This window comes from Diceros bicornis, chromosome 6 (assembly GCF_020826845.1).
Source record: "Diceros bicornis minor isolate mBicDic1 chromosome 6, mDicBic1.mat.cur, whole genome shotgun sequence".
Classification (NCBI taxonomy): Eukaryota; Metazoa; Chordata; class Mammalia; order Perissodactyla; family Rhinocerotidae; genus Diceros; species Diceros bicornis.
In genome coordinates this window covers 12586106-12601717 of record NC_080745.1, presented here as the reverse complement: position 1 = coordinate 12601717, position 15612 = coordinate 12586106, and the positions used below count along the sequence as shown (strand labels likewise).

Below are 15612 nucleotides of genomic sequence, written 5' to 3'. Positions count from 1 at the left end.
AGTCTAGGCAGGGCAGGGGTGGGGTGGTGCCCATGGTCATTCCAGGAGCAGGCAGCAGGGGCACGGTGGGTTCCTGCACAGGCAATTCTCGGGCCAGGCTGGTGGCAAGAATACCTGAGAGCCAAGCTGCCTGATATGGCCATAGCACTTCAGAAGGGGCGGCTGTGCAGCCAAGGCGTGCTGCCTTGTTTAGCAGGCTAGTCCAGCCATTTATACACGTCTCCTTTCCCATGGTGCCCAGGGAGCCCGTGCTCCAGGCCTCGCTGGCTTCCTCCACAATCCTTCCACCCAGCTTCAAATCCAGGTCCAGGGTGTTCGTCCTGGCCTGACTCGATTAACTGCTATTTTATTTAGGATTTTTGTAGCTATATTTATGAATAAGATTGGCCTGCACTTTTTCATTTCCCTTTGTCCTTTTTTGGTTCTGTATCAAGATTAGCTCATAAAATAAGCCGCGGGTGCCCCTTTTCAGTGTCGTGGAGGAGTTTATAGGCTGGAATGGCCCGTTTCCTGACTGGTGGAACCTCCCCACAGACGCCCTGGGCCTGGACTTTCCTTGTGGGTGTTGTTTGTTTGTTTGTAACATTTTAAATCCGTGATTCCATCTATATGATAGTCATGGGACCATTTGATTTTTTTATTTTTGGGAAGTGTGAGTTTTGGAGACTTAAATTTTCTTGGAGATTTTATTCAAATGAGCTAAGTGTTCACATTTCTTGGCGCGAAGTTGCTGCCCTGTTTTCTTGTTGCCTTTCCAATTGCTCCTTCCTCCCTGCTCATTCCCTCTCTGCCTTCCTAATTTAACCGAGTCGCGCCTCCTGTCTTTTTTCTTGACCAGTCTCCAAAGGTTTGTCTGTTTTATGAGAACCAGTCATCAGCCTTGTTGATTCTTTCTGTTTTTTCTTTCCTATTTAATTAATTTATCTTCTTGCCTTTGTTTTTCCTTCCTTCTTTCTCTGAATTTTGCTTTTGTTTGTTTGTTTGGGGGAGTTTTGTGGGGTTTTTTGGTTGATTTTTTCTTTTTTTTGGTCCTTCTAACTTCTTGATTTGGAGGCTCCATGCGTTAATTTAAAATGTTCTCTTTTTCTAATATATACATTGATAACTATAAATTTTCCTCTAAGTCCAGCTTGCAGCGGCACCCTTCTCCCTGTTTTGATCTACAGTCACGCGCCACATAACGACGTTTCAGTCAACAACGGATCGCATATACAACCATAGTCCTATAAGATTAGTACCATACAGCCTAGGTGTGTAGTAGGCTATATACCATACAGGTTTGTGTAAGTACACTCTATGATGTTCGCACAACGACGAAATCACCTAACAATGCATTTCTCAGCACGTATCCTCTTCGTTAAGCGACACATGACTGCACAGTGTTTTCCTTGTTGTTCAGTTCTAAATCACTTCTAACTTGAACTACGATCCTCACTGGTCCTCCTCTTTATCCCACTGCCTTTGCTGCAATTCAGGTTTCGAAATCTTCCACCTGGATTTCTGCAACAATTACATGACTTATCTCCCTGCCTGGGGCTCTCACCACCAGAGTAATAGGCCTAAAATAAAATTCTAACATATCATTCTTTACTTAACTCTCTTATGTATCAGCAGTTTAGCAAAATTTATCAGCAAACGAAAAATTGTTTATAAAGCCTGTATCCTAATAATTCAACTTTAATCACTATAAAGAAATATTTTCAAAAGTGGGGGAAATGTATACACATAAATGCTGTCTATAACAGCATTCGTTCACAACAACAACACATAGGAATAATCTAAGAATTTGACACTAGGAGAATGATGAAGAAACCAGGAACTCTCTACAAGACAGATTATTATTCTGACCTCAGAACAATGCTTGTAAACGTCCGTAATAAAGATTTTAAACTGTTTATGCTATGTGAGAAAAGGCAAAACTCAAAATAATACCTACATTGTGATTGTGACTATGATAAAAAAAATATATATAATGCACAGAAAGTACCAAAAATGGATGCATTTAAGGTTGACAACAGATGTCTGGGTCTCAGAAATAGGAATTTTTCCCTCTACTCTTCTGTAATTTAAAATATTCTATAACAAGAATATATTATTTTTTAATTTAAAAGAACAGTTTTAAAATACTTCCGCGGACCCCCAACATGTGTTGGCTAACGGGCATGTCCTGCAGCTTAGCATCATCAGCCGTCTTCTTGCCCTCCCCTTCCAGCCTCCCCTCTACCTGCAACAAACATCCCTGCAGTGGCCCTCTAAGCCATTCGCTCTCAAATCCCATGATTGCTCTCATCCCTACATGTGTGCAAATAGCATACACTCCACCTGGAACGTTCTCCCACTGAATGCGTTCTGCCAGACTCAGCCCCAGAGTCCCTGATCCATAAATCTGACCTGACTGTTCTCTCACTCCCACTCCCCAGATGCCCTGCACCTGCCTCGCTGGCACCCAGCACATTGCAGTATCACCTTTGTCATGTCCTGGGCCCAAATGATGGTGGAGGGCTGGGTCCTTGTTATCACCGTGTCTCCAGGACACTGCCAGTGCCCCTCCCCAAGGGGAAATCTGTAAACAATGCTTTGTGAATGGATTGATCCACCGAAAGAAACTGTGCAACAGTCCTCACTTAGCCTCAGGCTTGCCCTCAGCTTCTCAGTCATCCCTTTAAAGGAGCCTTTGTAAAGAGCAAAGGAATGTATATATATATGGTACTCCCCAGCTTTAAAATCCTTTCTGGTCTGACCCCCACACCAGCTTGTGAGGGAGACACGATGGTCTCCATTTCACACATGAGAAGACTGAAACTCAGAGAAGTCAAGAGACTTGCCCGAGGCCACACAGCGCATAGATGGTAGGATTTAGTTATAACCCAAGGCCTCTAGGCTCCAAAGCCTTTGTGGTTTTCCCTCTCACTACCGTCATGACCATGGAGGAAGCTGGCCTGCTGGGTTAGAGGAAGTTCCGGCCTTTCTTTATCATCACACACACACGCCTGTAGGGCTAATGACCAGTCTCCAGTTCACCTCAAAGTTGCAGAGGATGTGCTGGAAGATGCCAACGTTGGTGATGGCAGATGACCCGAAGCCCAGTTCTGCAGTGCCAGCAATGGAGAGGATCAGCTGAAAAATGCGATGGTTCAGGAGACAAGTCTTTTTCCTCAGCAGAAACGCCATTATCTGGAAAGGTTAAAACACAAGGCAATTTACTCATGAATACAGCGTGAGGACTCTTTCTCCTTCACCTGATTGTTCCTACCACACCTTGGTCAGCCCAGCCTGAAACCATCTGCTCTCTGGTGCCACCTCCTTCGTTCCCGTTCTCAGAAGAAAAACATACACCAACTTCTGTGGCTGCTCCCCCAGTAGCGTTCACCTTTCTGTACTCGTGTGATTTGACTTCTCACTGGAGACCCCCTGCTCCTTCCTGAATCTTCTGTGTTTCCGGAAAGCCACTCTTTCCTGGTTGCCTCCTACATTTCTGAGCGCTCTTTCTCATTTTCCTTTACCAGATTCTACGTTCATAACCATCCCATAAAGGTTGCTGTATCACCAGGAAGCCAGCACCTACTCATGAACTCAGTTACATCGAGCATCACTTCAGGCTGCAGCCACTGACGGCCATCCTACTGTGGAAGGCCATGGGAAACTAGCAAACATGCAGGCATCCATACCAGGATGGAGGCACTGGGATCCCAGTGGCCCACACCTATCTCAGAGGCTAAGAAGATGGATCTCACCTAGGCGTATGTCTCTGTTGACCTCAGTCACACAAGAGTCAGGCTGCCCAGCCATCCATGAACATCTGGGTTCTTATCCACTCATCTGAATTCTCACCTCAGCTCATCCACAGCTTGATTCCCTGTGCCTGGATCTGACACAGTCCACCCCTTCTCCCTGTCCCCCTAGACACCCTCTGTCAATGTGCCATTGGGAAGTCTTGCTTGTTGTTTTGGACTGAACGTTTGTGTCCTCCCAAAATTGGTTGAAACTCTATCCCCCAGTATCATGGTATTTGGAGGTTGGTCCTTTGGGATATAATTAGGGTTACATGAGGTCATGAGGGTGGAGCTCTCATAAATGGGATTAGTGCCCGTATAAGAGTCACAAGAGAGCTTGCTTTCTCTCTCTGCTCTTTGCCATGTGAGGATACAATGAGAAGTTGGCCATCTACATACAATCCAGAAGAGGGCCCTCACCCAACCAGGCACCCTGATCTTGGACTTACCAGCCTCCAGAACTGTGAGAAAATAAATTTCTGTTGTTTATAAGCCACCCAGTCTATGGCGTTCTGTTATAGCAGCCCAAACTGGCTAAGACAATTGTGGTCAGTCAACACACAATATCTTTTCAGACTGTTCCAGTCACTTCTTTGACATGTCTGAAATCTGAGCACCCCCCGTGTCCACCAGGCTAGAATTAGGATGGCTGAAAGTCGCTTGAGGAAAATCGCACACTCAGGCTGACTGGCTTCGTTCTGTATTAATAGTGTCAAATGTCAAATTAGTACTCATTTGACCTGGCCGTCCAATCCTGCTTTTCTAGTAAACTGCTTTTCCTCATCCTAAAGATGAGAATTTCATCTCTTCTCCTCTCTCCCCCAACCTTCCTTCCCCTCCACCACCGACCTCGTACTCTGCTGAGAAGATAGACTCCGTTAGACGTGAACACTCTCGCCTTCCCACCTCCAAATCCACAAATACAAAGGTACTGCATTCCTTCCTGTCACAAGCAGGGTCTCCATCCACCTGGAACCCACGTCTCGCCTTCTCAAGGACACTGCTCCTCGGGATAGCTCTTCTCTTCTAGCTCCATCCATCTCTCTCTCTTCTGTCATCTCCTTCCACTGACAAATATGCTGTACTATTTCTCATCTTAAAAATAACCCTCCCTTGAGCCCTGATACCTCTAGTTTGGACCCCATTTCTCTACTCATCTTCAGAGGCAAACTCCTAGAAAGCACCTTAGGCATACTCTGGCTCCATCCTCTCCTCACGTTCTCTCTTCAGCCCCCTTCAGCTGGCTGCTGCCTCCACCTGTCCGCCTGCCTTGGGAAGGTCACCAATGACTTCCAGGTGCCAAATCCAACAGGGACATCTCTGTCATTAGTTGGTTTCACTATTTATCAGCATTTAGCATTGTTAGACCACATCCACTTTCTTGAAACCCTGTCTTCTTTCAGTTTCTTTGACAAAATTTTCTTCAGTTTCTCTCTTCTTTCTTTTCAATCTCCTTTGTTGGGTTTTAGTCATATTTCCTACCTCTGTGTGGTTAGCTCCTCATTGCTTCCTCCTCAGTCCTCTTCTCTTCTCTCCCTAATCCTTCTCTTTGCCTATTTCAACAGTTTCCTTGGATCAAATGTCATCATGGTGAAACTGACAACTCGCACATTTATACTTCCAGCCCCTTTAAGCCACAGAACCATCTATCCCACTTGACAGTTACCTTTGATGTCTCACAGACATTTCAGACTTGCATGTCCCAAATGTCTTCCCACCTTCCTGTCTGAAGCACTCAGCACACAGCACTGGCTGCTTTCCGGTGCTATCTGCCCAGGCTGCTCACAGAGATCTCGAGGATCCCCAGGTCAGAAATGTAGCCTCACAGCATATTGAAGTCTATCTCAGTCCCCGGCCCAAATTGCACCCCTCCGACCCATCTTCCACACTGGTGTCAAAGGTCATTCTAAAACATCAATCATTCCATTTCCCTGTTCCAAGTCTTCTTGTGATTGCTCATCTCCTCTGAGATAAAGTCCAGAGCTAGTCTTTCTCTCCTTCTCCATCCAGGCTTGCTGTGCCTCTGACCCACAATTGCCCTTTCCTCCCAGCCATGTGGAGAAACCCATGCTGGATCCCTCAAGTTAGTCTGTAACATTATCCTCCTTCTTTACTATGCTATGAAAATCCATCTTATAAAACTTGGCTGGATGTTGCCTAGTTTGAGAAGAGGATGACAAATACCTTTTTGCCAGCAAACTGGCAAAGTAGAAGTCTAAAAAATGGTAAAAAATAATTAGATCCACTCCTGAGCAAGCCATTTCATTGAAGACGTTGTTTTCTCTCACTGATTCATTCCACAAATCCTTACCAAGCACCTCCTGTCTGCCACGTGCTCTTAGGGTGCAGCCGTGAACGAGCAGCCCCGGTGCTGCCCTCATGGAGCATGTGTCCAGACGGTGAAGCAGATCACAAACATGGAAACAAGTAAACACACGTCATGCCGATTGGGCCTTCAGGTTGTGAAGAAACAGAAAGCAAGAAAAAGTGTCTAGAAAGGGATAAGGTAGGACAAGGGTTCTATTTTATAGAGTTGCCAGGGAAGGCAAAAAATAATAATAATAATCTTGTTTCTTGACTCAAATCTGCCATTTCTCACCTCCCCTACCACGGCCCAGTCTCTCCGTCTGATTTTCCTTAAAGACATAAATATTTGAAATGTTTCTTTTTGTAAGCTATAAGAAGAGTTTAAAAATCTCCTTCTTCTGCCTTCATGTGTACAGATACAATAAATCTCTGAATCTGATGGGTTTTTTACTCAAACAAAGTATTTGGAAGTCTTTGCCTCATGACAATAATATTTTTCCATCCACCCCACTAGACAGTGCTGAAGACTGAATGTTTGCGTCCTCTAAATTCATCTCTTGAAACCTAATCCCCAATGTGACGATATTAGGAGGTGGGCCTTTGGGAGGTGATTAGGTTATGAGGACGGAGCCCTTGTGAGTGGGATCAGTGCCCTTATAAAAGAGACCTCAGAGAGCTCCCTTGCCTCTTCTACCTTGTGAGGACACAGTGAAAAGATGGCCATCTACGAACCAGGAAGCAGGCTCTCACCAGACATCGAATGTGCCAGCATCTTGATCTTGGACTTCCCCGCCTCCCAGTCTATGGTTTATAAGCCACATATATTTTTATTATAACAGCCCAAACAGTCTGAAGCAGACAGTAAGTTCCATGGAGGGAGACATTAAACCCATTTTGTTCATCCATTTCCCTCGTGCCTAACACAGTGCCTGGCTATTAGGAGGTGCTCAGTCAATATGAGTCGAGTAAATAGATTCATGGCCCACTCCTTGCTTCTACCATCGCTTCCTGAAAAACGCAGCCAACCCAGTCTTCTGGGCCTCCTCCGATCACCTTTCTTCTCAATGAAGCTCTCTTTGACGCCCCTACCAACATGTAATACTGGCCACCTTTGCAGCTCTGTGGCACGTTTATCGCTCTCAAGGCACAGCGTCCATGAAATGAGCACTCATTGAGAACTCACGATGTACCAGGCCCCACACATGGCAGTGAGGAGACAGTGGTGACCCCAGAGGGTCTCAGCCTTCTAAGGAGCTCAGAGTTTCTGGGAAGATGGCTGGGCAACCACCAAGTCACACACAGAGTGTGGTGGTTCTGGAAGAGATGCTCAGACACTTACTGCGTTTGATTTGTACTAAAATTATTTTGGTATTTGTCTTATTTTATCCTTCTGGATACACCCATGAGAGCAGGAACCGCTTTGTACCTTTTTGGAAATGCTCAAAATAACTATGAAAATCTCTCACCGTAGCAGATATCTATGTGCTGAATGAGAACAAATCCCACTACTACTGCCTTTAATAATATAATCAAAGAAAACATTTATATACCAAGAGCCCCCATTCTTGAGTTTTAATATAAACCCAGATACATCCATTCACTTATTACCAAAATATTTACTGAATGACTGTTTGGTCTCAGTAATACACTGGCAAAGAACAAGAAAAGCCCAGGCCTTAGACAACTGCAGTCTGGTGGAGATGAGCAGAGTAGTCATGACAGCACCGTGTGAGAGCGCTTAGCACCGGGCATGTGCACAGTGCTATGGCAGCCAGGAGATGGTCGCACACCCAGCTCAGGGGTCGGGGAGATATCCCTCTTGCTATCTGAGCTGGACCTAGGAAGAGGAGCAGGAGTGTACCCAGGAGGAGAGGGAGATAGTACTCCAAGCCGAGGGCACAGGAACACAAAGTCACACGACGTGTTTAGCAACCTGGCCACGCAGGATTTGGGGAGGTGGGAGCGTAGGGTGTGAACCATTGGCTGGGCGGGAGGTCGGACTGGAAGAACAGGTTGGGGGCCAGTCTGAAAGGCCTTTGGAAACCAGTCTAAGGACTTAGGGATATTGTATCAGTGAGTGACTAGACGCCTTTGAAGAGCTTATGTAGGGGAGAGGTATCATGGGGTCTGTAACGCAGAACTGTGGCTGCCATCAATGGGCTGGGAGACAGAGGCAGGAGGAAGGGGCTACTGTCCAGCTGTGGCACCAGTCCAGGTGGGAGGGAGGGGCCTGAAGTGACACCATACAGTTTTCTTCTTCTCAGACCCGACTTGGGCCAAAGAGACAGAGAGGCTCTCTCCCTGCACCAGGAGGAGACAACCACATGTCCTAGTCTACCCTTCAACCCTAGCCCTCCCCCTCGTGGTTCCTTCGTTGGCTGCCTCCCAGCCAGGCGGGACATTACCCCAGGGCAGTGACTTTATGAATACTAAGCAGCAATGACAATCACGGTGAGCACGCACACTGCAGCTACTCTGAGCGGGCACACTTCTGAGCACTCAGCATGTGTTAACTCACTCAACCTTCACAACCCCACATGATAGGTGCTGTTATTATTCCCATTTTACTCAGTAGAGCTGAGGCACAGAAAGATTAAAAGCTAAAGATAGCTAACATCTATAGAGCACATATTCTGGACCAGACATAATTCTGAGCCCTTCACTTGTATTAAATCGTCTAGTCCTCACTGGAACCTCATGATTCGGGAGACATGATGGTCCATATCATACAGGTGGGGAAACTGAGACAGAGAGGGTGAGTAACTCATCCAAGGTTAAACAGCAAGTTCAAGGAAGAGATAGGATTCAAACCCAGCAGTCTGTGGCCTGGGCTCTTAGCCATCACACTAGATGCAACGTGGCGGGTCACAAATGATTCTTGAATTCTTCACTGAAATGTGCTGGTAGCCACAGGCAGGTGAGCACACCATCCTGATCAGAGCCCCTCTCTGGCTGGCTGGCTGTCACCTGGCCCTCTGCTGTGGCGATGCTGGTCTTGGGGCCTGGGGGCTTTCAGCTTCCTTTCTCAAGAAGTCATGCTGAAGGGAATGTCCACTGGGGCTAACAGAGCTCTTCCCTGCTCCTCGGGGAAAATAGCCCCTTGGGGAGTCCCAGGCTCAGGCGAGAGGTGGGATTACCTGGTACCCACAGATGTGCTGCATCAGGCGGTCACACATGACATTGCTGGTCAGGACCAAGTGCAGGACTTTCACAGCCGCGTACATGGTGTGGTCATCCGTTGCTAAGGAAATGAGACCCAGGAGGATGGCGGGCCCACCAATGAAGTCCAGGCTGCTGGCAGCAGGGTTGGAGTGGAACACCCTTACCCCTGTGTGGGACGAAAGGACAGGCCGTCAGCACGTCACAGCTTCACCGCAGTGGAAAGTCGCCAGCAGCATGCAAGGGCGAATGAGCTGCCAGTGCCACTGTCCACTCACAGTGGACACAGCAGAGGGGCCTGTGCACGTGGGACAGGCTGCGAGCAAGGGCAGGGGGCTTTGAAGATCTTAGGTCACGGAGAGACCTGTGCTGAATGCTTTCTGGATCACCAGACAGCTGAAACACTCTGTCTCAGCCCAGAGTGCCAGATGAGCCGGTTGCCCTCTGAGCCTCAGTGTGCTGGCAGCTCTGACAACCTCCGGCTCATGTCTGCTCTCTAGATCCTGAACCAAAGTGCTGCTTAGCTCTTGCCCGATTGCGAGGCAACCCACCGTTGCTGGCTGTTGTTTTCATCCAAACAACCACAGCCATTGCCCCCGCTCAAAGGCCCCACTGTGCTCACTAGACAGCCTCCGTTGTGCACAGATGCCAGCCTGGTAGCAGCTGAGTTCACTCCGAATCGTCAGAGGCAGCAAGGTGAACCGACCCGTACGCAGCGTGGGAGGCCAACTCTCTGGCAGGATTAACTCCCAGCTCTTGACCTCCGCTTCCTGGCTCCCCAACACGCTCTGTCCTGCCTGCCGCTCCAGAATCCCAGGCTGCACAAGCGATGACAGCCACCAGCCCTTCCTCCCAAAGAGCAGTAAAAGTTCACGGTCTGACATACCTAACTGGCCCACAGCCACAGCTCCAATGGTTCGAAGAGAACCCGAGAGGTGGCCAGCACAATTTCTCAGCAAGAACACGGGCGTGGTATTGTCACGGGATGAAACGTTCATCTAGAGAAATTGGCAGCAATTAGTCCTGAGAAACTTTCCTGGAAAAGAAGAGGTCTTGTCCACGAGCTTCTGGAGGCCAGGCACCCCGAGGCCTGGCCCCGTGCTGGCTCTCAGTGAATGGATAATAACTGAACCAACGTCAAGGGGACCGAAGCTAAAGTTCAGGTTCCCATGTCCTGCCTCCCAGGCTGTGGCGTAATCACAAGGCAGCAGCTTCAGTTATGCAGTTGTGCCCCACGTGCTCACAGTAACAGCTAATGAGGGAGAGAAGGACCAGATGACTTCGAGGTGGAACAGTGCTGTGAAGGCAGGGCTGCCTCCCTCCCAGTCTAGAGGTGCCCAGCCTCTGCATGCCCAGCCTGGCTGGTTTCAAAGGGCCAGGAAGTTGGGGATCCTGGCCTCCTCTGCTGGTAAGGCACAGCTTCGATTCTCAGCAGGAGCTAATCCCTGATCCCTCCTCCTCAGTAAAGGGAAGTGGCCCTCCATCTGTGAGGGTGGAGAGAATGTCAACAAATCAGCCCAATTTAAGAAGGAATTAGGAAATGGTAAATCTAATGGCATCTTCATCTACAAGTGTGTCTGCTTGCTGTTTTGCAAATTTGCTGTTTAAAATAAACACAGCAGGGGCCGGCCCGGTGGCGCAGCAGCTGAGCGCGTGCGCTATGCTGCGGCGGCCCGGGGTTCGCGGGTTCAGATCCTGGGCGTGCACCGACGCACCGCTTGTCAAGCCATGCTGTGGTGGCATCCCATATAAAGTAGAGGAAGATGGGCACAGATGTTAGCCCAGGGCCAATCTTCCTCAGCAAAAAGAGGAGGATTGGCATTGGATGTTAGCTCAGGGCTGATCTTCCTCACCAAAATAAATAAATAAATAAACAAACAAACAAACACAGCAAGTCAAAGAGCATTTTGCAATGTTCGGGGGTCAGTAGCTCGCAGAAAATGGAAGCTCATTGGGGTTCTCAGTGTCACAAAGGTTTTCTAAATATTCCTTTTGTTCTCGCTCTATGGTGAAGAATGAAGAGCACCCACTTTCTTCTCTGAGCAATTACAAATAAAAGGTTTGGTCTTGGGGGAAGCTAATGGGTGGGGAGGCACAGAGTATTTTAACCAGGGAAGTGGGAAGCACTCTCGTGCATATCCGTCTACACCGTGCGAACATAATTAGTGTCCATTTACTCATTGAAAGCTGAAGGGAGCCGTGAGATCGTGATTCCAAAGGGGCAGCAGATGAAGCCGGAAGGCACACGCACCTCTTTGGCAATCAGGCGGCTGTCGACCTCGTTGTAGGCGTTCCTGATGTCTGCAACGGTGGTGGTGGAGGAGCTGGCCATGTGGAGGCCGCAGGAAAGACTCTCCTCGGCAACCAGGGGCGTGGCTTCCACACCAGGGTCCTCTCCTAAAACAGCACATCTTCAATCATTTTTACTGTTACTTTACAGAGAAGGAAATTAATCCTCAGAGAAGTAAATATCTACTGCTGCCTGCAAAGTGATCAGTGAGAGAATGTTCCTATGTTGTTACAGGTTGTTACCTTGTATGTTTATATGTTGTACGTTTCAATGTCACATGTTTTGCCCCTACCTGTGCTTCTCTGACACTTACAGAAAACTGTGGAGGAATGTCACAAGATTAACTCTACTATAAAATAGAGGCTTTCCAGCTGTGCATTACTAAAGCTTGAGACATCTGTTAAGGATGAAACCTCGCTCTCCAAAACCAAAATGCTAAATGATAAGAAAGCTGACTTATAAAAAAAGAAATAGGCTGAGCTGAAAGCCCTAAGATTTTCAACAAGCTGTTTGTCCACGGTGAACATCCCACTTGGAATTAGCACTCTGCTCCCTGAGTCAGGGAGAGCCACATGTGCCACTGGAGAAGCATGGATGAATCAAGTCAGCAAAACATCAGCTGACTTCATTACATTGCTCTGGCCAGTGCCATTTGCCAGAGGAAATGAAATTTAAAGAAGACGTGAGGCCTGGAGAGAGAAACACTCAATAGCGCTCAATCGCCCTTCACCATGCACAAGGCTTCCGTACATAGATTCATTTATCATCCTTCCCAGATGGGAGCAGACCCCTTGACGTGACAGAGCACAGAGAGCAATGCTCCCTGCTTGAACAGCCGACAATCAATAACGAAAATGTGGATGTTTTGTCTGCCTGTTTAATAATTGAAGACAACAGTATACTTTAGTTAAAAAGCTTCTTCATTAAAGGGAATGTAACTTATTTATCTCATTCTCTTCTCTCTTTCTTTGATGATGGTATTACCCACCCCCTTGCCTCCATTATGTGCTTTAGAGTTGAAATCTACAGGATATTGTCATTTCCTTTTCTGCGACATTTTCTGTTAGGTTGTAAATATATAATGATCCAAATACAGAAGTCTTCCCTAATGACTGACCTGTGTTGAGTTTATTCTTTATAAATACACTATAAATAACTGAATGTCTATTTAAAAAATAATATCAGCAAGATCATTATAAATCAAAACACTCCATACCTTGGGCATGCACCGCTTGGAAGTTACCACAGTATCTTGGGCCAAGTTTGTCAATAACTTCCAGAGTTTCCATTGAAATGCTTTCTTCGAAGAGATATGCAGGGCCAAGACGCCATATTAATGATGACTTTTGTTTCCAAATTCGAGGGGTAGCAATATATCCATAAACATCCACAAATGAAGATGGATCCATTGAAAGGAAAGGTCCCGGTAAGGCCTGAATGTACAACATCTGTTAAAATGAAAAGGATGAGGAGGAGAAAGGGAGCTGTTTAACCTCAGAATTAATCAAATAAGTACATATGGATATAAACTGATGTACCTTATTCTTCTCTCAAAGTAAAAACTTATTTTATCTAAAAACATTAAAAAGATAACTCTCAAAGCTGAGAAGTATGCTGCAAAACAGTTTATGAAATGCTGATGGGAGTAAAAAACTGACACTGTGCCTTTGGAAACATTTTTAATAAGAAATATTAAAAGCCACTAAAATGATCATCTTTTTTGTCCCAGTCATTCCACTAAGAATCTAAATGTCCAGTATTGGCACATTAATTAAGTTTTATGTGCTAAAAATGAAGTACAGATTGGAAAGGAAGAAATAAAATTGTCTCTATTTGCAGATGACACGTCCATATAGAAAATTCTAATGAATCTAAAAAAAAAAGAAGCAAACAAACTCCTAGAACTAACAAGCAAGTTTAGCAAGGTCACAAGAGATGTGATCAACACACAAAAATCAATTTCATCCTGTAGACTAAAAATGAACATGCAGAAACTAAAACGAAAAACAATACCTTTTACAATTGCTCAAAAGAAAATGAAATACCTAGTAAAACATGTCTAGAATCTGTATACTGAAAATTCCAAAAGGATGATGAAAGAAATTAAAGAAAACCTATATAAATGGAGAGACATACAATGTTCCTGGATAGGAAGATTCAACATAGTAAAGATGTCATTTCTCCCCAAAATGATCTATAGGTTTAACGCAATTCCTGTCAAAATCTCAGAAGGCTGTTTGTAGACACAGATAAGCTAATTCTAAAATTCATACGGGAAGACACAGGCCCTAGAATGGTTTAAACAAATAGTTTAACAAATAGCTTAATTCTTCTTTTTCAAAAAATAGAGGCACAACTCTATCCAATATTAAGGCTTATTACATGGCTACAATAATTAACATAGTGTGATATTGGTAGAGGTATAGTCATATGGAGCAATGAAACAGAATATAGAATCCGGAAATAAACCTATACAAATATGCCCAACTGATTTTTGACAACGATTCAAAAGCGATTCAATCGAGGAAGGACAGCCTCTTCAACAAATGGCGCTGGAGCAAATGGACATCCACGGACAAAGAAACAGATGTCAACCTAAACCTCAGGCCTTATACAAAAATTAACTCCTAATTGATCACAAACTCAATTGTAAAGTGTAAAACTAGAAAACTTTTAGGAAAAAAACATAGGAAAAAATATTCTCGATCTAGAGGTAGGCAAAGAGTTCTTAGACTTGATGCCAAACACATGAGCCATAAGAGGATAATTTGATGAATTATACATCATCAAAATAAAAACTTGTGCTTTGCAAAATCCCATGTGAAAGAGGATGAAAAACAAGCTACAGATTAGGAGAAATTATTTGAAAATCACATATCAGAGAAAGAACTAGTATCTAGAATATATAGAAATAAACTCTTAAAACTCAACAGTAAAAAACAAACAATCCAATTAGAAAATGGGCAAAAGACATGAACAGACATCACTGAAGAAGATATTCAGGTGGCAAATAAGCATATGAGAAGATGTTCAATCTCATTAGCCATTGAGGAAACGCAAATTAAAAACACAATGAGACATCACCACACACCTGTCAGAAAGGCTAACATGACAAACAGGGACAACACTAAACGTAGAGAAACTTGATCACTCATCCATTGCTGGTGGGAATGTAAAGTGGTACAGTCATGCTGGAAAATAGTTTGGCAGTTTCTTATAAAACTAAACACGCAATTACCATACGACCCAGCAACTGGACTCTTAGGCATTTATCCCAGAGAAATGAAAACCTGAGTTCACACGAAAACCTGTACACAAATGTTCCTAGCAGCTTTATTTGTAACAGCCAAAAACTGGAAACAACCCCGATGTCCTTCAGTGGATGAATGTTGTACATCTGTATCGTGGAATACTACTCAGCAACAAAAAGGAATGAACTACTGACACACGCAACAACTTGGATGAATTTCCAGAGAATTATGCTGAATGAAAAAACCAATCTAAAAGATTATATACTGTATGATTCCATATATATAACATCCTTGAAATGACAAAATTTTAGATTACTGGTTGCTAAGCTTAGGGACAGGGATGGGGGAGGGCGTATGGGTGGGAGGTGGCTGTAGTTATAACTTTTATAAAAGGGCAACATGAGGGACCCCTGTTGCAACAGAAATGTTCTGTATCTCGGCCGTAGTGGTAGATGCAGGAACCTACACAGGTGATAAAACTGTATGGAACTAAATATACACAAGCAAGGACAAGTAAAACTGGGAAAATCTGAATAAATTAGCAGAGTGTATCGATGTCAACCTTTTTCTTTTTCTTTCTTGCTGAGGAAGATTAGCCCTGAGCTAACATCTGTGCCAATCTTCCTCTACTTTATATGCAGGTCGCTACCACAGCATGGCTGATGAGTGGTGTAGGTCTGTGCTCGGGATCCAAAACCCACGAACCCGGGCCGCTGAAGTGAAATGCGAGGAACTTAACCACCATGCCACGGGGATGGCTGGCCCTTCAGTGTCAACAGTTTTTTTTTTTTTTTTAGTGAGGAGATCAGCCCTATGCTAACATCTGCCAATC

The 15612-nt window shown here is 45.3% G+C and overlaps 1 protein-coding gene across 1 annotated transcript in view; it reads right to left on the bottom strand.

Moving 5' to 3' along the window:
• Window positions 1-15612, bottom strand: part of WDFY4 (WDFY family member 4) — a 277648-nt gene that overhangs the window by 184128 nt on the left and 77908 nt on the right. Inside the window, exons 19-23 of the mRNA XM_058542855.1 lie at window positions 12746-12977; window positions 11491-11636; window positions 10126-10237; window positions 9218-9408; window positions 3022-3174 (exon numbers count right to left, since the gene is read on the bottom strand). Coding sequence (XP_058398838.1) covers window positions 3022-3174; window positions 9218-9408; window positions 10126-10237; window positions 11491-11636; window positions 12746-12977 — 834 coding nt within the window. The remainder of the gene's footprint in view (window positions 1-3021; window positions 3175-9217; window positions 9409-10125; window positions 10238-11490; window positions 11637-12745; window positions 12978-15612) is intronic.